Source organism: Musca autumnalis, unplaced genomic scaffold (genome assembly GCF_047663935.1).
Source record: "Musca autumnalis isolate F117 unplaced genomic scaffold, ASM4766393v1 scaffold_1, whole genome shotgun sequence".
NCBI classification, from domain to species: domain Eukaryota; kingdom Metazoa; phylum Arthropoda; class Insecta; order Diptera; family Muscidae; genus Musca; species Musca autumnalis.
This window is the reverse complement of record NW_027411644.1, coordinates 70,303,018-70,328,322: the sequence shown is the minus strand read 5'-3', so window position 1 is coordinate 70,328,322 and position 25,305 is coordinate 70,303,018. Positions and strand designations below refer to the sequence as shown.

Sequence of the window (25,305 nt, the reverse complement as noted above, 5' to 3'; positions counted from 1 at the left end):
TCTTTGTTTTTTTATAGTAGGCGGTGTTTTGACGGGGTGAGTTACTAGCCCAACGCCCAACCCAAGTTTTTAACGTTCTTATGGGTGAACGCGCGGCACATGTTAGCTCACTACCATCAACGGCTGTTAAAGGCAGCTCCCCAGGTGACACCACGGGGAGGTCAGTGTCCACTTGAGATGAAAGAGGGACCAAGATAAATCCTGGACTTTGCCATGTTAAAGCCGGTCAAGACCGTTGCTTGGTATCATTCATCCCCTACGTCACCCCTTAAAAAAATATATATTTTTTTTCAAAAATCCAAGGTTGGTATGTCATTAAAAATATTTTTTTTTTATTAGACTATTTCTTTGGGATTTCCCGCAACATACTCTGGCCTTTAAAAAATATTTTATAAAAAATCCGTGCTTTACTGGTCTTTAAAAAAGTATTTTATAAACTCTTTATTGGTCCTTAAAAACATTTTTTTTTTGTTAAAATCCAGCCTTCCTTAGTCTTAAGATTTTTTTTTATAAATAATCCACACGGTCTTCAAAAAATATTTGCAAAAACTCCACGCCTTACTGGTCTTTAAAAAATATTTTATAAAACTGTGAACTACCTGAAGGGAAGGGTATACATACGTGGAGTATATTTCCCCCAATGAGTCGAAATTAACGTCGATTTGTTCATATTTTCTGTTTCCCAATAGTTTTTCCCATGGTTTATATTTCTACGTCTAGTTTTATACCAAATGCCAAATTTTTAAAGCATACTTTTAGGTGCAAGCAATGATATTTTTGAGGCTGCCATATTTTTAGGTGCATTGATTTTAAATTCTTACGGCTGTCTGGTAACATCAACTTACAACTAAATATTGTTTATCTTAATTTTATTATACACAAGTAAAAAAGAGTTAAGTTCGGCCGGGCCGAACTTTTCATACCCTTCACCATAAAATATTCTGAACTGAAATGGAATAATTAGTTTTCATTCCTGTCCACAACTTTAAAGTGGTACGTTAAAATGTCAGATAATGTACATAAAATGCTTCATTCGGGAGGCCCTTTTTTATGGTGCCTTTATCTAACTATGCATGTTGACAATTTCTGGTAGGCAAGAAATTGGGAGCTACCGTTATATAAGGGTTATAATAAAACATGGACCAATGTTGACAGTTTTTGATGGGAGCCTTTAATGTCAAATAACTCCTAATTCGGTTAAAAATTGTAGCTAGAATCCTCAAAATACCGAAAATCGGTACATAACGTGGGAACTTCAAATGTCATTAACAGCTAGTTCGGAGGTATGTGGGCTATACGAAAATATGAACTTAAATGAACAATTTTTGTTGCAGAATTTTTGTTGACTTTTAAATTTCAAATTACAGAAAGTTCGTCCAAAAAATAAAGCTAAGGTACGGAAAATCGGGAGGTTTGTTTTGGGGCTATACCAAAACATGGACCTACGTTCGATTAAACATTTTAAGTAAAATCCTCAAAGTACCGAAAATCGGGAAGTATCGTTATATTGGGGCTTTGTTGAAAATTTTTGATGTAGATGTGTGTGACCACTACAACCTTCAAATGTCAAACTACAGTTAGTTCGGTTAAAAATTGCAGCTAAAATTGCCAAATTACTGAAAATTGGGAGGTACCGTTATATGGGAGCTATATCCGAACATGGACCTATGTTGACAATTTTGGTGGAGAGGTGTGGTGACCTCTCTTGGTCACTAAGAACCCTAAATATCAAATTATAGCTAATTCGGTCTAGAAATGTGACTTAAAACGTCAAAATACCTGAAATCGGGCGGTAACGTTATATGGGGGCTATTATAAAACATGGACCTATGTCCACTAGTTTTGTTATATAAGTTCATTGACACTTAAGAACCCTAAATGTCAAATTATAGCTAAATCGGTCTTAAAATGTAGCTAAAAACGTCAAAATACCGTAAATCGGGGGGGTACCGTTATGTGGGGGCTATACCAAAACGTGGACCTATGTGCACAACTTTTTTAATATAAGTTTACTGACACTTAAGAACCCTAAATGTCAAATTATAGCTAAATCGATCTAAAAATGTAGCTAAAAACGTCAAAATACCGTAAATCGGGGGGTACCGTTATATGGGGGCTATACCAAAACGTGGACCTATGTGCACAACTTTTGATATATAAGTTTATTGACTTAAGAACCCTAAATGTCAAATTATAGCTACATCGGTCTGAAAATGTAGTTAAAAACGTCAAAATACCGTAAATGGGGGGTACCGTTATATGGGGGATATACCAAAACGTGGACCTATGTCCACAAGTTTTGTTATATATATGTTTATTGACACCTAAGAACCCTAAATGTCAAATTATAGCTAAATCGGTCTGAAAATTTAGCTAAAAACGTCAAAATACCGTAAATCGGGGGGTACCGTTATATATAAGTTTATTGACATTTAAGAACCCTAAATGTCAAATTATAGCAAAATCGGTCTGAAAATGTAGCTAAAAACTTCAAAAAACCGTAAATCGGGGGGTACCGTTATATGGGGGCTATACCAAAACGTGGACCGATATAGCCCATCATCGAACTTGACCTGCCTGCAAACAAAAGACGCATTTTCCTAAAATTTCAGCGTCCTATCTCCATTTTTGTGGATGCTAGAGTGATTACCACAGACGGACGGACGACTCAGAATTTTACCCTGATCAAGAATATATATACTTTATAGGGTCGCAAATGAGTATTTCAATGCGTTACAAACGAAAAAACAAACTTAATATAGCCTCCATACTATGGTGGAGAGTATAAAAATATAGTTGTACACCAAATGTCACATTTGAAAGCATACCTTTAGGCGTGGACATTCATATTATTAAAGCTACCTGACAATACATAAAATTACCTACTCAAACATTTTAAAAATATAAAATTTTATTCAATTCACGTCACATTATGCGACCCCCATCCCCCATCCGGGGTTTAGTCATAGTCTTCGTAGTACTTATCCCATTGAAGTAAACAATTTTAACACCCAACTTTTGTGGTCAACATTCAATAGGTCAATTTGCGTCATTTGCAACATTTTAATATTTATTTAAGTTGTTATACACCTAAAATCACTTAAAAACTAAGTACGAATCCCGGTTATTGAAGTGTTCAGACAATGTCTGACATGAAAACCATTGAAAACACTAATGATAAGCTATGAATTGTGGCGAGATTGACTATTTGCAAATAGTGGGGCGGTGCTGATGGTGACGGTATACCCTGTGAAATTGTCATTGTTATTTACATATTTTGTTGCTATTGTCTAGACCGCAAACTAAAACTTTACTCTATGAGTTGTTTATTTTTATTCTTTTAAAACAAAACACGTGCAGACGTTTAACGTGGACAAATCAATCTCTTTAGTCGCATATGTATTTTGGGAAGACGGAAGAACTAGAAACTTATTCTGCACTCCTATTCAAAGAGGAATTTACATACATACATAGTTTACTTTCATTCTAAAGTCTTTTGTCGTTAAACGTTTTTAAAGAGGAATTTTTGCAAAGCTTTCAATCACTCGAGTGTGCATTTTTTAAAACCCCGTCCAGTCTAATATTCTCTTTGTCAATTTATTGTATATTTGTATGTCTTTGTTTTGATTGTCCAGACACTAACTAATTAGTCCCTTGACTAGTCTAGTTTAGTGCAGTTCAGCGTTTTTGTTTTAAACAAAGACTATTGTGAAATTTTTTAGCACACAACAATGAAATGGCGCAAAAATAAAGTGGTCTGATACTTTAGTTGGCCCTATCAGAATACGACCATTGTCCGAGTTTTTTGTTTCTTTCTAGGGTGTCTACTATTCCACTTTATATTTAGGTTAGGTTTGTGATAAATCGTTGTTTGTTGTTTTTTTTTATTGAAATCGTGTTAAGAGATTGATTTAGAACGTCATTTGTTGTAATAACTATTTTTTTCTTTTGCTAGGGCCAGCTGAGAATGTGGATTTCAGACAACTAGCAGACGTTTGAGGTCGTTTAATTTATGCGTTGTAGTTGTTGTTTTTCTTTCGGATGCCAGAGTAATAAATTTATGAATGAATTTTATGTGAAGTTGAAAAAAAGAGACTGTGCGGATATGTTTTGCGTCCGTCAAAACGTCGATCAGCCTCCATTAGGTTGAGGTGTGTTCGTTCCGCTTTGGTTTGGTTAGGGCATAGGCGTTTTCTAGGGCCTCGTAAAATATATCTTAGATATGTATACCGAAGTTCTCCAATTTGCACTGATATTCAAATTGTTCAGATAACACATCTAAGTTTGCCATACATCTCGGGAACTTAATAATTTTTCCAAACCGCTTGGATAACTTATTTGAGTATCCAAAACTTCTCGATAACTTACATAAATTGTCCAAATCGTTGGGATAAATTATATAAGTTATCCAAAACACCCGGATAACTAATCGAACTTATCCAAATCGCTCGGATAACTTTACTAGGTTATCCAACAAATGTATAACTTATGTAAGTTATCCAAAACATCTGGAAAACTTATATAAATTATTAAAATCGTTCGGATAACGTATCTTAATTATCCAAAACATCTGGATAACATATTTAAGTTATCCAAATTGTTCGGATAAATTATCCAAGTTATCCAATACAACTGGATAACAAATCTATCTTATGGAAATCGCTCGGATAACGCATCTAAATTTGTTTAAGTTATCCAAGACATCTGGATGACATACCTATGTTATTAAAATCGCTCAGATAACGTATCTATATTATCCAAAACTCCTAGCTAACATATTTAAATTATCGAAATTGTTCGGATACATTATCTTAGTTATCCAAGACAACTGGATAACTTATGTAATTTATCCAAATAATAGATACCTCGCCTATGTTATAAAAATCGCTCAGATAACGTATCTAAGTTATCCAAAACACCTGGATAACCTATTTAATTTATCCAAATCGTTCGCATTAGTTATCTAAGTTCTGCAAAGCACCCGGAAGACTAATCTAACTTTTACAAATCGCTCGGATAACGTGTCTAAGTTATCCAAAACACTTGGATAACTTATTTAAGTTATTCAAATCGTTCGGATAAATTATGTATGTTATACAATACACCTGGATAACAAATCTAACTTATCCAAAACGCTTGGACAATTTTTCCATGTTATCCAAAAATGATAAGTTATCCAAAACACCTGGATAACTTGTTTAAGTTATCCAAATCGTTCGTATAAATTATCTTAGTTATCCAATACAATTGGATAACAAATATAACTTATCCAAATCGATCGGATAACTTATGTAAGTTATCCAAATAATAGATACCTCTCCTAAGTTATAAAAATCGCTCAGATAACGTATCTAATTTATCCAAAACACATAGATAACCTATTTAAGTTATCCAAATCGTTCGGATAAATTATCTAAGTTGTCCAAAACACCCGGATAACTAATATAACTTTTACAAATCGCTTAGATCACTCGGGTGACTTATCTAATTTATCCAAAACACCCGGATAACTAATCTGACTTATCCGAATCGCTCTGGAAACTTATCTAAGTTAAACAAAACATATAGATAAATTATCTCTGTTATCCAAATCACCCATATAACATATATAAGTTATCCAATTATCTCAGATAACATGTCTAAAACTATCCTAGTCGACTGGATAACAAAACAAGTTATCCAAATCAACTAGATAACTTATCTAATTTTATCCAAATCATACAGTTAGCTCAGAAACGTTATCCACATCCCATAAATGTCACATATCAACAAATCTGATTTATCCTAATCGCCCGGATTACTTATCTAAGTTAAACAAATTATCTAGATAATTTATCTGTGGTATCCAAATCACCTATATAACTTATCTAAGTTATCCAATTATCTCGGATAACATATCCTAAGACTTGCCGATTCGACTGGATAACAAAACATGCCCTCCTAATCGCCTACATAACTTATCTAATTTTATCCAAATCATACAGTTAACTCAGAAATGTTATCCACATACCTTAATTTCACATATCAACAAAATTTTCTATATTTATTACTCAACTTAAATTCTCACTAATTGTTGTTTTTTTATCTATCTCTCTTTTTGCAGGTTTCTTTAAGGCCACCAACACAATAAGATTCTCCTCAATTGAGTAGACCTCCTTTGAGGTCCAGCCCAAGGGGCTAAGACAAAATTCAAAATAATTACAACAACAACATCAATTATAATTCTCTCCATACAATGACAGAAAATCAATTATTTTCCATGTCGACAGAATTATTCGACTCGTCTTCTAACAGCAGCAATCCATTGAAATACGATCTGTATTCATTGGGTACAACGGCGTTATTTGCCAGCTTTGCGAATAATAGCAACAATAACAACAACAGTAACCACAATAACAGCAACACCAACACCAACAATTCCAATACAAATCTGAATAGTTCAGGTTTTGGAACACCTACAACGGCGACGACGACGTCTGGTGGTTCATTACCATTTTTCTCAACACTTGTAGGTAACAACGGTGGAGGAGGCAGTGGCGGTTTTTCCAACAGTGGCAGTAGTAATGTTATAACAATACCTCGAAGTAATAATCCTAATCAATTACATAATCCCTATCAGGAGGATTTACTGTTACATCATCCATCTTCAAGTCCTTTCTTGAGTCATTTATTGCAACATCAGCCAACGCAAAGCCATTCACCGCAACAACAACAGCAACAACATAATCTTAATCAAAACAGCGGCAACATGATGTCCTCACAAAACCAGCAGCAGCAGCAACAACAACAGCAGCAGCAACAAAACGGCCAAAATCAGCAACAGTCTGCTGCAGGTCTTTTAAGTGTCTCAATGGCTGACTATTCAGATTATGGTTTGGATGCCTTAGAAGCTGCCTCTCTGTCACCAACCCTTCTACAAGATGTTAATTTAAGTGCCGCAACTCAGAGTCTAACACCGGGACAAAATTCCACATCAATAAACGTGATATCACCCTTCTACAACCATGATGCCTCCTCACCCTTAAGTCATAGTGGTAGTCTCGGTAATGGTTCGGGAATTTTAAGTAGTAGTGTTGGTGGAGGTAATGGTGCAGCAGGTGGCGGCGGCGGTGCTGGTGCCGTTGGTGTAAATATTTCATCTCCACCCAGTACGGATATAACAGGAGTTGTTACATTCTTGGGTGGCCCGGGCACCACAGATGACCTCAGCTCTTCTCTGATGTACGATGTAAATGTTGCCACCTCTGGAAACACCATGTGGAGTGATATTGGTAATGCCATTGTAACGACCAAAAATGAACCCTTTTCCCTAGAAGATGATTACATCTTTCCAATTGATAAAAATGATATCAACTCTGCTGGTTTCGGAGATTTGGAAGATGATCATTTTCTGGAGGATATATCCAATTTGGAAGAGTTTCTGCCTGGGGCAGGTCATGTCAATGGTTTTTTGCTTTCACCACCACTGCATTCGCAAACAAATGCCACAACTCCTTCGCCGGGTATGGGACCACCAATGGAATTAATGCAGCAAAGTCAGCATCAACAACAACAGGCCAATCAACAGCAGCAACAACAGCAACAACAACATTTACAACAATTTACCCAATTACACACGATGCAGGCATCGTCATCACTGGATAGTGGCAATGGTAGCTCTACTAGTTCCAATTCGATGCTGCAACAGCCACAACAACAACATCAGACATCTCAACAACAGCAGCAGCAACAAAATCATCAAAGTTCCTCCTCTAGTCCATATGAAATTTATCACAGTACACCAAATAAACATCAGCTACACAATGCGAATACCTTTTCACCGGGAAGTCAGGTAAGGGCAAACCTTTCAGTAATACTTTGGCATACTAATTAATGAAAAACTCTCTCTTTACAGTCTTCTCACTCACCCCTACAAATGAATTCCATAACTCCACCACCACCACATGCCAATCGTTCACAGTATCAACAGGTTAAGTCTCGGAAAATCCATGAAATTATGAAAAAAGATTACTCCCTATCGCCGGATCGCATTAACAGCTCCTCAATAGCAATGCTGGGTCATTCGGTGCCAGCCAATGGCCAAGGCTTGCTAATGTCCCACACAGCTGTAAGTCCTGCCGGCAGCAGTGGTTATGGCAGTGCAAATGGCAGCAGTGGTGGTTCCAGCTCCGGTGGTGCTGCTGTGATAAGTATGAACAGTGCTCGCAAACAATTCTATCAATCGGTGGCTGCCAATGACATCAGTGGCAATACGATATCACGGCTCTCATCATCGGCCCCCACCCATTTGGGTCTCGAACACATATGGACACGTCGTGAACCTAGACAGCATTTACTTTCAACCGGTTCCTTGGCTGAGGCTGAATCATTTTCATCGCTAAGCACCGCCAGTGTTCTTTCCCCAGATGGTCATGACTATTCCCAGGAAGATGATGATGATGATAACTCCTCAGAATTCAACAGTGACAACTATGATGATCTATCAAGTGATAATGGTTCGGACAATGAAGATGATAACACCACAATAAGGGCCCGTTCCAATTCGAATAGCAGCCAACAATTGTCTACCTCAAAGGGCAAGGAACGTTACTTTTGGCAATACAATGTCCAGGCTAAGGGGCCAAAAGGTAAACGTTTGGTATTTCAATCAAAACTGGAAGATCCCCATGTTTTGAATGAAGTCACCGATCCGGTGTTTAGTCCCAATTGTTCTGTGCGTGGTATAAAGGTATATAAGGTGATTATCGTAGCAACATTTAAGGGGACCGGTAAATTTTTTTAATAATTCCATTCTTTTCCTTCCCCCCTTTAGCACAGTGGCAAGGCCCGCAAAGGTGATGGCAATGACTTGACCCCAAATCCCCGTAAGCTGAATAATATTGGCAAAGAATTGGATCGTTTAAGTCGCACCATCAATGACATGACCCCTGTCTCTGAACTGCCATTTAATGTAAGACCCAAATCGCGTAAGGAGAAAAATAAATTGGCTTCACGTGCCTGTCGCCTTAAGAAGAAGGCCCAACACGAGGCTAATAAAATCAAGCTATACGGTTTGGAAATTGAACACAGTGAGTATGGGTAATGATATTCTGGAATTTCCCATTTTGTAACTTTTTTCTTTCTTCATCTAGAACGTCTATTGAATGCCATTAGCGATATCAAACAAAATCTAGCCCTGAAATATCGTCAACGAAATGTGGGTGAAAGCTGTGAAGAGACCGATAAACAAATCGAAAGAATTTATAAACATGCCATAGGTAAGTTCAAGGATTTTTTTCATTTTTCTCACACAGATGGATATTCATTTGATCCACGGGTAGTTTTCTATAAGGAGAGTCTTTAGTTTTCAATGCCGGTTTTCTACGAAAATATGAGAAGAAATTTTATCTTCTATGAGAACACCTTTTTTTAGAGACCAAAAGATGTGAGGCGACATTTTGTCTTTCATGACAAGACCTGCCAGTTGGTCTTTCATGAGATGAACTTTTCTATGGGAATACCTTTTTGTCTTCTATGAGAATGCCGCTGTCTCTTCTATGCAAAGACCTCTTTGATTTCTGTGGGAAGACATATTTGTCTTCTATGAGAAGAGTTTTTGTTTTATATGATGAGACCTTATTGTCTTCTATGAGAAGACCTTTTTATCTTCTGTGAGCAGACTTTTTTTGTCTTCTATGAGAAGACATTTTTGTCTTAAAGACGTTTTGTCTTTTATGAGAAGACATTTTTGTCTTCTATGAGAAGAACTTCTGTTCTTCTATGAGAAGATAAAATGGCTTCTATGGGAATACATTTTTATCTTCTATGAAATACATGTTTGTCTTCTATGAAAAGACCTTTGTGTCTTCTATGAGAATACCTTTTTTGTCTTCTATGAGAAGACATTTTTGTCTTCTATGAGAAGCTCTTTTTGTCTTCTATGAGAACTCCTTTTTTGTCTTCTATGAGAAGAAATTTTTATCTTCTGTGAGAACTTATTGTCTGTTCTGAGAAGACCTTTTTGTCTTCTATGGGAACACCATTTTTGTCTTCTGTGAGAAGACTTTTTTGTCTTCTATGAGAAGACATTTTTGTCTTATATGATGAGACCGTTTTGTCTTTTATGAGAAGACATTTTTGTCTTCTATGAGAAGACAAAATGGCTTCTATGGGAATACATTTTTGTCTTCTAGGAAAATACGTTTTTGTCTTCTATGAGAAGACTCTTTGGCCCTGCTTAAGACTACCTTTTTGTTTAATGAGATGACCTTCGTGTCTTCTATGAGACCTTTTTGTCTTCTATGAAAACACCTTTTTGTATTTTCTGAGAGAACTATTTTGTCTTCTATGAGAAGACGTTTTTGACTTCTATAGGAAGACAGAAAGGCTTATATGGAATACTTTTTGTCTTCTATGAAAATACCTTTTTGTCTTCTATGAAAAGACTCTTTGGTTTTGCTTAAGACTACCTTTTTGTTAAATAAGAAGACATTTTTGTATTCTATGATAAGCCGTTTGTGTCTTCTATAAGAAAGCCTTTATGTCTTCTATGAGAAGACTTTCTGTATTTCTATGAGAAAACCTTTGTGTCTTGTACGAGAAAACCTTTTTGTCTTCATTGAGAAGATCTTTTGGTATTCTCTGGCCAGACCTATTGCCTTCTATGAGACGACTTTTTGGCCTTTTGGCACCGCATAAATAGAAAGGGTGCTCCTATAGACCCTTTCTGAAGGATAGGCTGCTTCTATAGACCATTTCTGAAGGATAGGGTACTTCTATAAACTCTTACTGGAGAAAAGGGAGCTTCTATAGACCCTTTCTGAAGAAAGGGGTGTTTCTATAGACCTTTTCTGAAGAAAGGGTTCTTCTATAGACCCTTTCTGAAGGAAAGGGTACTTCTATAGACCGTTTCTGAAGGAAAGGGAGCTTCCATAGACCCTTTCTGAAGAAAGGGGTGTTTCTATAGACCCTTTCTGAAGAAAGGGTTCTTCTATAGACCCCTTCTGAAGGAAAGGGTACTTCTATAGACCGTTTCTGAAGGAAAGGGTGCTTCTATAGACCCTTTCTTAAGGAAAGGGTACTTCTTTAGACGCTTTCTAAGGGAAAGGGTTTTCTATAGATCCTTTCTGAAGAAAAGGGTGCTTCTATAGCAGCGACGACCACAGAAATACAACCAAAGCGAAGACATGTATGAACGTATGAGTGAAAAAAGCAACAACCACATTATGTTTTTGTTTGTTTTCATTCATTTGCACTGTACGTGAGAGAGAGAAGCAAATGCAAAAGCAACTCAGTGGGCGCCCTCACTATACGATCTAAGCAAAGAAGCTCGTCCCTGTTCTATAGACCCTTTCTGAAGGAAAGGGTGCTTCTATATACCCTTTATGAAGGAAAAGGTGATTCTGTAGACCCTTTCTGAAGGAAAGGGTGCTTTAATAGATCCTTTCTGAAGGAAAGAGAACTTCTATAGAACCTTTCTGAAGGAAAGGGTGCTTCTATAGACCCTTTCTGAAGGAAAAGGTGCTTCTGTAGAAGGAAAGGGTGCTTCTATAGCCCCGTTCTGAAGAAAGGGTGCTCCTATAGACCCTTTCTGAAGGATAGGCTGCTTCTATAGACCATTTCTGAAGGAAAGGGTGCTTTTTATCTTCTGTGAGAACTTATTGTCTGTTCTGAGAAGACCTTTTTGTCTTCTATGGGAACACCATTTTTGTCTTCTGTGAGAAGACTTTTTTGTCTTCTATGAGAAGACATTTTTGTCTTATATGATGAGACCGTTTTGTCTTTTATGAGAAGACATTTTTGTCTTCTATGAGAAGACAAAATGGCTTCTATGGGAATACATTTTTGTCTTCTAGGAAAATACATTTTTGTCTTCTATGAGAAGACTCTTTGGCCCTGCTTAAGACTACCTTTTTGTTTAATGAGATGACCTTCGTGTCTTCTATGAGACCTTTTTGTCTTCTATGAAAACACCTTTTTGTATTTTCTGAGAGAACTATTTTGTCTTCTATGAGAAGACGTTTTTGACTTCTATGGGAAGACAGAAAGGCTTATATGGAATACTTTTTGTCTTCTATGAAAATACCTTTTTGTCTTCTATGAAGAAAGGGTGCTCCTATAGACCCTTTCTGAAGGATAGGCTGCTTCTATAGACCATTTCTGAAGGAAAGGGTGCTTCTATAAACTCTTTCTGAAGGAAAAGGTGCTTCTTTAGAAGGAAAGGGTGCTTTAATAGATCCTTTCTGAAGGAAAGAGAACTTCTATAGACCATTTCTGAAGGAAAGGGTGCTTCTATAGACCCTTTCTGAAGAAAAAGGTGCTTCTGTAGACCCTTTCTGAAGAAAAGGGTGCTTCTATAGATCCTTTCTGGAGAAAAGGGAGCTTCTATAGACCCTTTCTGAAGAAGGGGATGTTTCTATAGACCTATTCTGAAGGAAAGGGTTCTTCTATAGACCCTTTCTTAAGGAAAGGGTACTTCTTTAGACGCTTTCTAAGGGAAAGGGTTTTCTATAGATCCATTCTGAAGAAAAGGGTGCTTCTATAGATCCTTTATGAAGGAAAGGGTGCTTCTATATACCCTTTATGAAGGAAAAGGTGCTTATGTAGACCCTTTCTGAAGGAAAGGGTGCTTTAATAGATCCTTTCTGAAGGAAAGAGAACTTCTATAGAACCTTTCTGAAGGAAAGAGAACTTCTATAGAACCTTTCTGAAGGAAATAATGTTTCTATAGACCCTTTCTGAAGGAAGGGGTGCTTCTATAGAGCCTTTCTGAAGGAAAGGGTGCTTCTATAGAGCCTTTCTGAAGAAAAGGGTGATTCTATAACCCTTTCTGAAGGAAATGATGTTTCTATAGACCCTTTCTGAAGAAAAGGGTGCTTCTATAGACCCTTTATGAAGGAAAGGGTGCTTCTATATACCCTTTATGAAGGAAAAGGTGCTTCTGTACACCCTTCCTGAAGGAAAGGGTGCTTTAATAGATCCTTTCTGAAGGAAAGAGAACTTCTATAGAACCTTTCTGAAGGAAAGGGTGCTTCTATAGACCCTTTCTGAAGGAAAAGGTGCTTCTGTAGACCCTTTCTGAAGGAAAGGGTGCTTCTACAGTTACTTTCTGGAGAAAAGGGAGCTTCTATAGACCCTTTCTGAAGAAAAGGGTGTTTCTATAGACCTATTCTGAAGGAAAGGGTTCTTCTATAGACCCTTTCTGAAGGAAAGGGTGCTTCTATAGACCGTTTCTGAAAGGAAGGGTGCTTCTATAGACCCTTTCTGAAAGGAAGGGTGCTTCTATAGACTCTTTCTGAAGGAAAGGGTGCTTCTATAGACCGTTTCTGAAAGGAAAGGTTGCTTCTATAGACCGTTTCTGAAGGAAAGGGTGCTTCTATAGACCCTTTCTGAAAGGAAGGGTGCTTCTTCAGAAAGGCAGCTGAAGGCTTTGCTTCAAAAGGGCTTTCATCCTTATAGAAGGCCATAGAAATATTTCTTTCTATAAGCATAACCTACGGAAGGACTTCAATTTGTATAGAAGACCTAATTAAAACGATTATATTTGATTGTACAGAATGCTTTGAGAGTTTCTATCCGCATTGATGGCCACAGAGAGAGAGAGGGAGTTTGTATTGAATTCGTTCTGTTTGTTTAATAGACCATTGGAAAGGCGTATTTCTCTGAAGAGGATATTTTGAGAAGAGTCTAAATTTGTACAGACAGCTTTCATAGTAAACAATTTATTTGTAAAGAATACCTTATGAATGATTCTTAACGTGCTGGCTATCATCTTCATAGCCTCAATTACTATGATAAAAAAATTTTGAAAGAAAAATGATTCTACTTATTTACAGAGAATTCCTCCTATCTGTACGGAAAACCTACAGAAAGTCTTCGGACTGCATAGAAGGTCTTCTCTCGTATGAAAGTTCTCAGAAGAGCCTCTGTCCGTATAGGAGGATCTCATTAGAATCTTAAATAGTTGTAAAGATTTCCTTCTATTTGGATATACTTTCAGAAAAAAAATTTCTGTCTTGTAAATATGGATTTCAAACGGGTCCTCCGGATTAGCTTTATGTGTATAGAAAGCCTGCATTGAAGACTTTCAGGTGGGCATCTGAATGTAAAGAAAAATTTCTATCTCTACAAAACGTCGTCAGAACGGATTCTGTATGAAAAGAGGACCTTCTATTTATGTAGGGTGTTATTAGAAAAGCTGCTTTCTGTAAATATGCCCTTCATAGGGCTTCAATTTGTACAGAAAGCCTTCACATGGGCTTTAAAATGAATTAGACGAGCACAGAATCCCTCATATCTGTTTTGATGGCCTTCCGAGAAGCGTCCGATTGTACAGTAAGTTTTATATCCGTATATAAGGTCCACAGAGAGATTTCAGTCTATATAGAAGGTCCTCAAAGGGATTTCAGCATGTATAGAAGGGGCTGTTCATAATAAATATTATCGGACCTCCTAGGAATCTTACAAATTCCCACGCTTATTGCCTATTATTTATTCCCTAAGAATCTTTCCAAACCTCCAGGCTTATTGTCTATTATGAGACCTTACGAAATTTTTTTTAGAAACCGATCCTTATTGTCTATATGGGATCTTTTCAGAATCCTTAATAATCCCACCTTTATTCTCTAATATAAGACCTACTAAAATCCTAAAAAAATTCTAAGCATATTAACTTTTATAGGACCTCTTATGAATCTTTACAAATAATCTGCTAAAAATCCTTAAAAATCCTACACTTATTGTACATTATGGGACCTCCTATGAATACTTTCAAATCCCATGGACCTACTAAGAATCATTAAAAATTCCTCTGTTTCTATAATTTGTGATGTCATTTTACTAAACTTTTTTAACGTCTCTGTTTTCTATTTTCCAGGTGGCTTAGCAATTGCTGGCGGTACCACAGACTTTGTGAATAAAGTTTTGGTAAATGTTAAAAATGGTCAACCCAATGGTGGTTTGGAAGAGCTTAGAAATACCTAAGACAATGATATTAATTAACAAACATCAACACCAATGAATGCAACGACGAGCTATGAGGGAGGCAGTAAATGTCAGCCCACTAAAATTCTATAAAAGTCAATGGCACGCCACTCCACTATGGAAAGAAAATGAAGCTAATTTCTGAAATTACCCAAACGAAAACCAATAGGCCCCCTACTCCCCCCCAAACAAGAATGGAACTACATTTTGCAACAAATAATAAAAGAGGCATATAACCCAAAACGAAACAAAAACAAAACAACAAAGTGTGAATGAAGAAAATTGGTTACTCTACAAGTAAGAAAGAAACAATCCAAAATTTTTATATTGTAAATGCTACCAGTTTTACCTGTCGTCGTTTTTATTTTATAACAATTATTCAGTTTATTTTTGCTCTTTAAAACAAAATACACATATTTTTCGTTAAGTTTAAGCATTTGTTTTAGCGTATATATTCTACACACAATATTATATAATTTTTGTTCGCTTAAGTTTGCTTCTATTTGGTTAAGTTTAAAGAAAGAAAAAAACAAAATGTAATATATTATACTTTATTTGATTTTTTTTATTATTATAATAAATGTTTATAAAAAACAATTAGTTTTAAATCCAAACCTCAAACAAAATTATTTTTTTTTTTTAATTTTTATATAGAAATTTCTATGGAAATGTTGTGTTTACATGAGTGCTACGAAGTTTAGAAGTGGTGGATATAAAGAAAATTGGCATAGATTTAAAGAGAAATTTTTAATTTTTAAAAAGTGAGGTTATGGTATGAAGTTTTTGTTTATTGGTATTGTAATGAAAAACTGTTAAACATTGTTGCAATGTGTGATAAAATTTTCAACTAAACGATTTAAAATGCTCATATGAACGATAGTTTCAGTTATAACATCAAAAGTGAGGTTATGAATCATTAAAAATCCCCTTCTGTTACGTGAACTTCTGAGAATCTGTACAAATCCCGCGCTTATTGTCAATAATAGGACCTACTAAGAATCCGTACAGATCCAACGATTATTATCTATAATAAACCTTATAATAATCCTTAAAAATTCTTAGTCCATTTAGGGACCTCCTAAAAATTCATAAAAATGCCATGCTTATTGTCAATCATGGGACCCCCTAATAACCTGCACAAATCCTACGTTTCTTGTCTATTATGGGACTTCCTTTTATTGTTTATTTTAGGACCTTCAAAGCACTTCAAAAATCCGCCGATTATAGTATATTTTGCGACCTCCTAAGAATTCATAAAAATACCACGTTTATTGTCTATCATGGTACCTTTTGCGAATCCTTAAAGAACCTCCGCATATAGTATATTTTGGGGCCTCCCAAGAATCCCGAAAGAGCCTGCCCTATGGATCCTCCTAAATAAACCATATGCTAAGTATGGGATCTCCTAAGAATCCTCAAAAATCCCAAGGTTATAGTTTATTTTGGGATCTCCTAAACTCATATTTTCAATTTTTTTAAATAAAATATATGTAAATTTATGTGTTTCAAATAAATATTTTGTAAATTTTGTAATAAAATTTTCTAAATTTTCGTCAAGACCCTGTAAGAGATTTTTTTAATTACTAACTCAACAGTGAGGTTATGGCCAAAATATAATTTATTTTATAAATTTTTCAGATTTTATAAAATAAAAAATCGTTTTTATTAAATTGAAATCAACAATATTCCCAAAAATATATTTTTTCATAACCTCAAAAGTGAGTTTATAAAAAAATACCTTTTTTTTAACAATATTTGGTGATTGATAAAGCATAAGCATGTCTAATAAAGCATAAGCATTGTTAGGAAATTATAAAGAAAATATATATAAATTACGTTAACATAATAATTACATAATTAACATAACCTCAAATTTTGTGATTTTATATTTAAAAATTTTTGGAAAAATTTATGAAAAATATCATAAATTTTACAGTTTGTTTTAGATATAAAAATCACAAAATGTTGTGTTCTAAATAAATTTTATAATTATATTCCCAAAAATTCATAACCTCAAAAGTGAGGTTATAGACGAAATGGTTTTTTTGGCAACATTATCGGTTTGAACAATAAACTCTGTTGGGAAATTATGCAAATTCTTCATGAATTACTTTACAAAAGGTATACAAATTCTTCATCTGCTATATCATAAAGTCCCTTGAAAATATTATCTACAACATAACCTCAAATTTTGTGATTTTATATTTAAAAGAAATTATGAAAAATATAATTTTTACGGTTTGTTTTAGGCATAAAAATCACAAAATGTTGTGTTCTAATAAATTTTGTAATTATATTCCCAAAAATTCATAACCCCAAAAGTGAGGTTATAGACGAAATGGCTATTTTTGACAACATTATCGGTTTAAAGACTAATGAACAATAAGCTCTGTTGAGAAATTGTGCAAATTCTTCATGGATAACTTTACAAACTAAAAAATAAAATTGTTTTGCCATAACCTCAAAAATTGGGTTATAGACGAAATATCCATTTATAACAATACTATTATCAATTTGGTGACCTCTGAACAATAAGCATTGTTGGAAAAGTATAAAAACTCTTGTTCTTCTGTAATACCAGAAAGGTCCATTCGAAAATACCAGAAAGGTTCACTGGAAATGTAAATTACAAACATAACCTCAAATTTTGTAGTATCATATTTAAAACTGTTAGAAAAATATTTTTTAAATAAATTTCTCAAATATATAATCACTAAATTTTGTGTTTTCAAACAAATCTCTTAATTAAAAGAAAAAAGTTAAACGTAAATTTTTTCATAACCTCAAAAGTGAGGTTATGCACAAAATAGCTATTTTAAACAATATTATTGATTTAACGACAATTGAACCAACCACAAGCTATGTTAGAAAGGCTACCTTCCGTATTGTCAGTTGCTTTGTATTCGTGCATGAAACTAGGGGTTCTTAAATCGAGTTCCATACTAGAGTAATTTTATGAAATTTCAGTAGTGGGGAAATCGATTTAAGAACCCCTAGTTTCATGTACGAATGCAAAGCAACTGACAATACGGAAGTTGGCCAAAATTACACAAAAACTATGATGAATAACTTAAGATTTTTTTCATAACCTCAAAAAGTCAGACTACATACTAAATAGACCTTTTTAAGAATTTTTAACAATATATTCGAATTGATGACCACTGAACCATAAACATTGTTGGATTAGTATACAAAATCTTCATTTATTGTACCAGAAAAGTCACTTGAAAACGTTTATTACAACTTAACCTCACTTTTGCTAAACAAACGATTGAAAATTTCTAAAAAAAAAATTGCAAAACCTATATTCATTAAACTAATTGAAAGTTGCCTTTCAATTTCCGTAGCACCATGTAGAAAGAGAATAATAAAAAAACAATTAGAGATTCTGTTTTGTTAAAGTTTTTTCTTGTGTTGCTGTTGCTGTTTTTGTTTTTCGTTTTCTTTTGTATAGCAATTTAAAAAACAAAACAAAAAACTACTTGTAAAAGTTGAAAAACAAACAAAACAAATATGTGAAAAAGTAAAACTAAAAACTTACAAAACAAAACAAAAATTAAGCACATCTCTTCCTCCCTCTATTTTTTACAAAGCCACATTATCCTCCTACCCCTAATCTAAGTAAGCATGAAACGAAGAAACAGAGAAGAAGATATTTATATTTAAGCTTAAAAAAAGAAACAAAATGTGACATATATTCTTTTCCTAAGAAAGAAAAAACACGCACTAAATGTTATATATACACATCTATACATATATAAAACTTAACAAAGATATACATATATTTATAATATAAAAAGAATGAAAGATATGCTAGAATTTCAAATTAACGAATTCATAAACATAAATATTTATGTATATAAACACATAATACTGTATACAGGGTGAACCAAAATGTGTGTGATAGAAATTGAAATGCATTATAATAAGGTCAAAAGATAACCACGTAGCAAAAATGTGAAAAAAATCGAATACCTGCAATTTTAACAAATATTCCTAGTTATTTCCTCTTACTAGCCCCAAAAGTAACTGTAGTCTGAGAAGATTGTGATCCTTAGAGGGTACTCTCTAAAATACAAGGATTATGATATTGTTAATCGTTTATATGGAGAAAAAATACTTCTTTTAAATTAGAATATTAACAATTATTTGCAAACCCAAATCGTCCTGAGAAATCATAGGTTATGGCTATCGTTTTAAAATGCCCTAATTGCATTATTGCCTTTTACGGGACCTTCTAAGAATCCTTAAGAAACCCACACTTATTGTATAATATGCAATCTCCCAAGAATCCTTAAAAAATAACGCTTATTGCCTATTATGACAAGTTCTAAAAAATATACACATATTGACTACTATGGGACCTTCAAAGAATCCTCAGCAAACCGACGATTATTGTCTATTATCGGACCACCTAAGAAACATTAAGAAACCCACATTTGGGGGAGTTGGCCAAAGTGAACGATTAGCGGCTTGTTGAATGTGCGAGCTCGGTTTTATCGACTTCCCGAAATATATAGGGTTTCTACTATGAACAGACACAAACATAGCTTGTGTAAACATGAAGATATACTCTAAATCGATATGTATATTAAAAATATAAAGGCCTCGACACATAAGAAGCATGACATTCTTGCTTAAGTCATATCTGATAAATGACTAAAGACTAATTCAAATTCAAATGTGATTCTGAAATCTTTTTATTAGGTCGAACTTGGTCTTTAGTCTTTTATCAGATATGACTTTAGCAAGAATATCATGCTTCGTATGTGTCGAGGCCTTAAGTCCTTCGGCTGTGATTTAAGACTTTCTCCTATGGACATATTCAAAACTCTGGTACACCAACAAAATTTTCTTCCCAAGTCGACAAATGATTGAAACTAGTTTCTCTTCGATTGGTATTTAAACCTTTTTTTCTATGTAAACGTGCAACATTCGTGTGCAAGAAAAAAATCCAAACTAAATAAAAAGTTTTTTTTGGCTATTTTAGACAACGTTATGATCTGTTCCATCATCTTCAAGAATCGACAAATTTTACTACCATGCCAATTTTTTCCTTTATGTTATCGGCGAAATAATAAAATTAGCATATTCTTGCGGGTTTTGGAACAGAGAAATAGTTTCTTCCTGAGCATTCGTGGCCTATATGTCGGGAAGTATGGACTTATTGCGAAATCTCCCTTCCAAAATCTACATGAGATCGTTTCGTATCCAGCTCGTACATTTAACTTAAACCGAATAATCGTGCAAAGTATAGGCACCAGAAAGATTCACACAGTCGTAACACATCGTGTTCTATAGAGGTCCACAAGATTCCTTTAAACGCACCCCAAGTGCTTCTAGGGGCTTGCGAGTCCTATTTACCTGTTACAAAATTTTCTTCTTATTCAAAAAATGATTGAAATTAGTTGGTCTACGACCGGTATTTAAACCTTTTTTCTATGTTAACGTGCAACATTCGTCTGCATGAAAAAAAAAAATCAACCTAAATATAAAGTTTTTTTTTTGGCTATTTTAGACAACGTTATGCTCTGTTCCAGCATCTTCAAGAATCTACAAATTTTACTACGATAAAATTTTTTCCTTTATTTTATCGACAAAATAATAAAATTAGCATATTCTTGCAGGTTTTGGAACAGAGAAATAGTTTCTTCCTGAGCATTCGTGGCCAATATGTCGGAAAGTATGGACTTATTGCGAAATCACCATTCCAAGAACTACATGAGATCGATCCGTATACAGCTCGTACATTCAATTTAAACCGAACACTCATGCAAAGTACAGGCACCAGAAAGATTAACACAGTCGTAACACATAGTGTTGAATAGAGGTCAACAAGATTCCTTTAATCGCACCCCAAGTGCTTCTAGGGGTTTGCGAGCCCTCTTTACCTGTTACAAAATTTTCTTCTTATTCGAAAAATGATTGAAATTAGTTTGTCTTCGATCGGTATTTAAACCTTTTTTCTATGTAAACGTGCAACATTCGTCTGCATTAAAAAAATCCAACCTAAATAAAAAGTTTTTTTGGCTATTTTAGACAATGATATGTATGTTCTGTTCCAGCATCTTCAAGAATCTACAAATTTTACTACGATAACATTTTTTTCCTTTATGTTATCGACAAAATAATAAAATTAGCATATTCTTGTAGGTTTTGGAACAGAGCAATAGTTTCTTCTGGGAAGTTGAACTTATTACGAAATCACCCTTCCAAAATCTACATGAGATCGGTCCGTATCCAGCATGTACATTCAACTTAAACCGAACACTTGTCCAAAGCTTAGGCACCAGAAAGATTAACACAGTCGTAACACATCGCGTTCTATAGAGGTCCACAAGATTCCTTTAATTGCACCCCAAGTGCTTCTAGGGGCTTGCCAACCCTCTTTACCTGTTACAAATAATTCCTACTTGTTTTTTCTCTGTCGATTGGATTCTTGTTTTTCTCTGTCGATGGATTCTATAGTAAGGATCCATTCTTTAATAACGTACTTATAATTCTTTAATATAGGTGGACCGTGGTGCGGATGTTAGTATTTTCACCCGACAAGATTTTGGTTATTAGTAAAGTCTGGCTCACTTCCGGCTATAAGAAGGAGGTTCAATATCGTAAAGCTAAAATAGAATCCGTCTGTACTTATTTATGTGAGAGAAGTATACCTTGACTGTTCGGAATTTTGGTATATTATGGAGGTACGTTTGAAACGTCTTCAAAGGTGTTTTGGAATTTTGATCCCAGTCATTAGGCTTTTTATACCCTCAGCCTTTATGCTAAAGAGGGTATTTAAATGTGCCTCATCGAAAAAATGGTTTTAAACCCCAAGTATGTTTGTACGATATCCGTTTCAGACAATTTTGAGTAGATCTAGCAATGTCCGTCCGTCTGTCTGACTGGCTGGTGCGCACGATAACACCTCGAACGGATCAATCGATTCGGTTCAAATTTTGGGTATCGAAATATTTTGATTTAAGTTCGAAGATGGGCCATATAGGTCCACTCCTTCAAGTACCTCCCCCACGAATGTTCAAAAATTGTCGCAAGACTCGAAGGGAGTAACAGAATTGAAGCAAACTTTGCATAATGTAATCCTACCTCTAGGCACACATCAGGTTCGAATATGGATTATATCGGTCCACTTCTTCAGGTACCTCCCACACAACATTTGAAATAAGTGCAGTTTAGTGACACCTCACGAATCGTTATGAAATTTTTTGTGACAGGATGTTCGTGCGGCCCCCGTTACGTCATTGTAATTTTTTTCGAGGGCAATTCCATAGTTCCCGAGATAATGGCTCATAACCTCAAAAAAAAAAAAAAAAAAAACGCTGCACTATGTCGCGAGTTCAAATAAACGGTGGACAAATATAAAAGGAGTTGGCGTTGTCCGATGAATTTTGGTATCAATACTTATATTTCACTGACAATGTCGACACTCAATCGGTCCACTCCTTCGGGTACCTCCCACACAAAATTTTGGATAAATTCACTTTAAGACCTGCTCTTGAATCACTTTGATTTTTGTTGAAGTAACTTGCATTCGATGTCTCAATAACGGCAGTAAAAGTTTTTTTCAGGGGCAAATCCATACTTCTTGAGAAAAGAGCCCGAAAGTTGTAAAAAAACCTCCTATCGCAGGCTAGTGTGATAAAAAAGCCCTATCTATCGATATTTCCGCAAATTTTTGAGCTTTAATCCTATCCATACTTTTGTCGGTGCATACGGCCAACAAAAAACACACATATGATGAGACCGAATCCGTTGCAAACAATTTTGAGTCTATCATACGTCTCTCTGGCTCTTTTCAGAATCGATTTAGCCATGTCTGGCCGTATGTCTGGCTGGTGGTCTTAATAACTTTCAAACGGAGTAACTGATTTTGTCAAAATTTTACACTTTGTAATATTTCTTCAAGGTTTGACATAAAATTCAAAGATAGAATTACCTTCGTGTACCTCACCCCGCTAAAGTTACAAAATTTTCGCTTAAGTCTAGTTTAAGGGCTGTTTGAGAATCGTTTTGAAATCTTAACCTTAACCAGTTCCTTCGGGGAAGTTCATACTTGCAAAAAAATTGCACTCAAAAAAACTTACAACCCCCCCCCCCCCCCCCCCACCAATTTTCACTAGCGAGTAAATCCGTATAAAGGTTCAAAATATTCAGGCTTAAATCCACAAGGCCACTCTCGGACGTTGAAATTTGTATTTTAGGTAGCATTTGTAATCTTGATTACAACGGTATATTTTTTCGTGGACAAGTCCTGAAGTATTGGCCCAAAAGCTCTAAAAAACCCCTGCTGTCAGTAAAAAAATGACTACTGTATCCGATAACTATCGAAATGAGCAATCGACATAATACAAACTTTGCACATCGTAAAATGTGGCATTTGGGATTTGGGCTTAATCGACCCATTCTTTTGGGTACTTCTGATTTAAAAGTTCAAAATTTTTGCGCTTAAATCCAATTTATGAGCAGCCTTCGCATCATATTGAAATTTGAACATGTGTACGGTATCCTTTTTTTGTGAGCAAGTCCAACATGCCATGATTTGGCCATAATATTTCCCAAAATTTCTACCTCCAACAACCAAAAATGTCATATATTATAAAATATTAGAAAATGTCCAGTTGACGTTGTCCCATCAATGTTCCCCCCTTAAATGGAAGATGCTTGCATCTGGGAAGTTTTTTTTGCGGATTCTGAAACTACAATGTTCATAGATGAGAAAAAACAAAAAAAAAAAAAAAAAAAAAAAAATCGCCGGAGCGTTTTTTAAATAAATCGCGATTCAAGTTGACAATTTTAGGGGTTGTTTAGGTTTTTGCGATTTTGCTTGGAAACCGCAAGTCCTATCAAAATGGGAATAAAGAAAATGTTGTAGCTATGAAAATTTTCTAAAAGATTGATCTTTATGGTATTCTCGTCGGTTTTACTGTTTTTCAGATATAGAAGTTCAAATTTGGACAATTCAATTATGTATCGCCCCCTTATAAAACAATGCCATGACTGCAAATTCCCAACTTAAACTTATATATCTAAAAAAAGGTAAAACCTAGGAAAAGTTACATAAGCCAGTCTTGTAGAGAATTTCCACAGCTTTCTCAGGTCCCATATCGATAAGACTTGCCGCATTCAAGCAAAATCGCGAAACCCTAACAAAAAAACCTAAAAATGTAAACTGAGCTTCTTTATCTCAAAAATGGTATTACCTGGGAACAAATCATAAAGACCATTCCTCTAGAGAATTTTCGTAGCTACAACATTTTCTTTAGCACCATTTCGATAGGACTTGCGGTTTCCAAGTAAAATCGTGAAAACCTAAAAAACACCTAAAAATGTGAATTTTGACCGCGATTTATTTAAAAAAAACCATACAGCGATTTTTTTCTTGTTTTTTGGATTTTTCTCATCTATGAACATTGCTGTTTTAGAACTCACAAAAACTTTCCCTGTGTAAGCGGTTTTCATTGCAAGTTAGTTAAGGCGCACCTTTCATGACATTGTTTTATAAGGGGGCGATACAGTCAGTGCATTGTCCCAATTTGATCTACTATATTTAAATAATGGTAAAACCTACGAAAATACCATAAAGGCCAATCTTGTAGAGAATTTTGATAGCTACAACATTTTTGTTAGTCCCATTCTGATAGGACTTGCGGTTTTCAAGAAAAATCGTGAAAACATAAACAACCCATAAAAATGTCAACTTGAATCGCGATTTATTTAAAAAGCGCTCCAAAAAAATTTTTTTTTTTTGATTTTTCTCATCTATGAACATTGTAGTTTTAGAATCTGCAAAAAACTTCCCAGGTGCAAGCAGCTTCCATTTAAATTTGTTTCAAGAGCACCGTGGCTATTCTGGATTGGAATTAAATTGGGCTGTTTTTATATATTATTTGTAATCGTGATTGCAAGGAATACCGTAATTTTTGCGCCTCGAAATTTCCTAAGGTCATCACGTGGTATAGGTAAATGGTATTCCGAATTGGGACCACTACAATTTTCAATTCAAAACACTTTATTTGGAAATTTTTTCAGTTCCGTAAAACTTAGAAAATTATCTGTCCGTTCCGTAATTCTTTTGTCTTTTTATACCCTCCACCATAGTATGGAGGGTATATTAAGTTTGTTTTTCTGTTTGTAAAACATCGAACTAATCATTTGCGACCATATAAAGTATATATATTCTTGATCAGGATAAAATTCTAAGACGATCTAGCCATGTCCGTCTGTTGTAATCACTCTAGCGTTCGCAATAATTGAGCTAGAGCGCTATATTTTTGCACCCGAGTGTCTTTTTTCCATAGGCTGGTCAAGTTCGAAGATGGGATATATCGGATCACT

At 35.0% G+C, this 25,305-nt stretch overlaps 1 protein-coding gene across 10 annotated transcripts in view; it reads left to right on the top strand.

Moving 5' to 3' along the window:
- Window positions 1-15,369, top strand: part of REPTOR (repressed by TOR) — a 172,013-nt gene extending 156,644 nt beyond the window's left edge. For all 10 annotated transcript variants that reach the window (XM_073980466.1, XM_073980474.1, XM_073980451.1 and 7 more), the window contains exons 3-7: window positions 6,104-7,831; window positions 7,895-8,737; window positions 8,813-9,068; window positions 9,132-9,257; window positions 14,855-15,369. In XM_073980466.1, the coding sequence (XP_073836567.1) occupies window positions 6,236-7,831; window positions 7,895-8,737; window positions 8,813-9,068; window positions 9,132-9,257; window positions 14,855-14,961 (2,928 nt within the window). In that variant the 5' untranslated portion in view covers window positions 6,104-6,235 and the 3' untranslated portion in view covers window positions 14,962-15,369. The remainder of the gene's footprint in view (window positions 1-6,103; window positions 7,832-7,894; window positions 8,738-8,812; window positions 9,069-9,131; window positions 9,258-14,854) is intronic.
- Window positions 15,370-25,305: the final 9,936 nt, after the last annotated feature.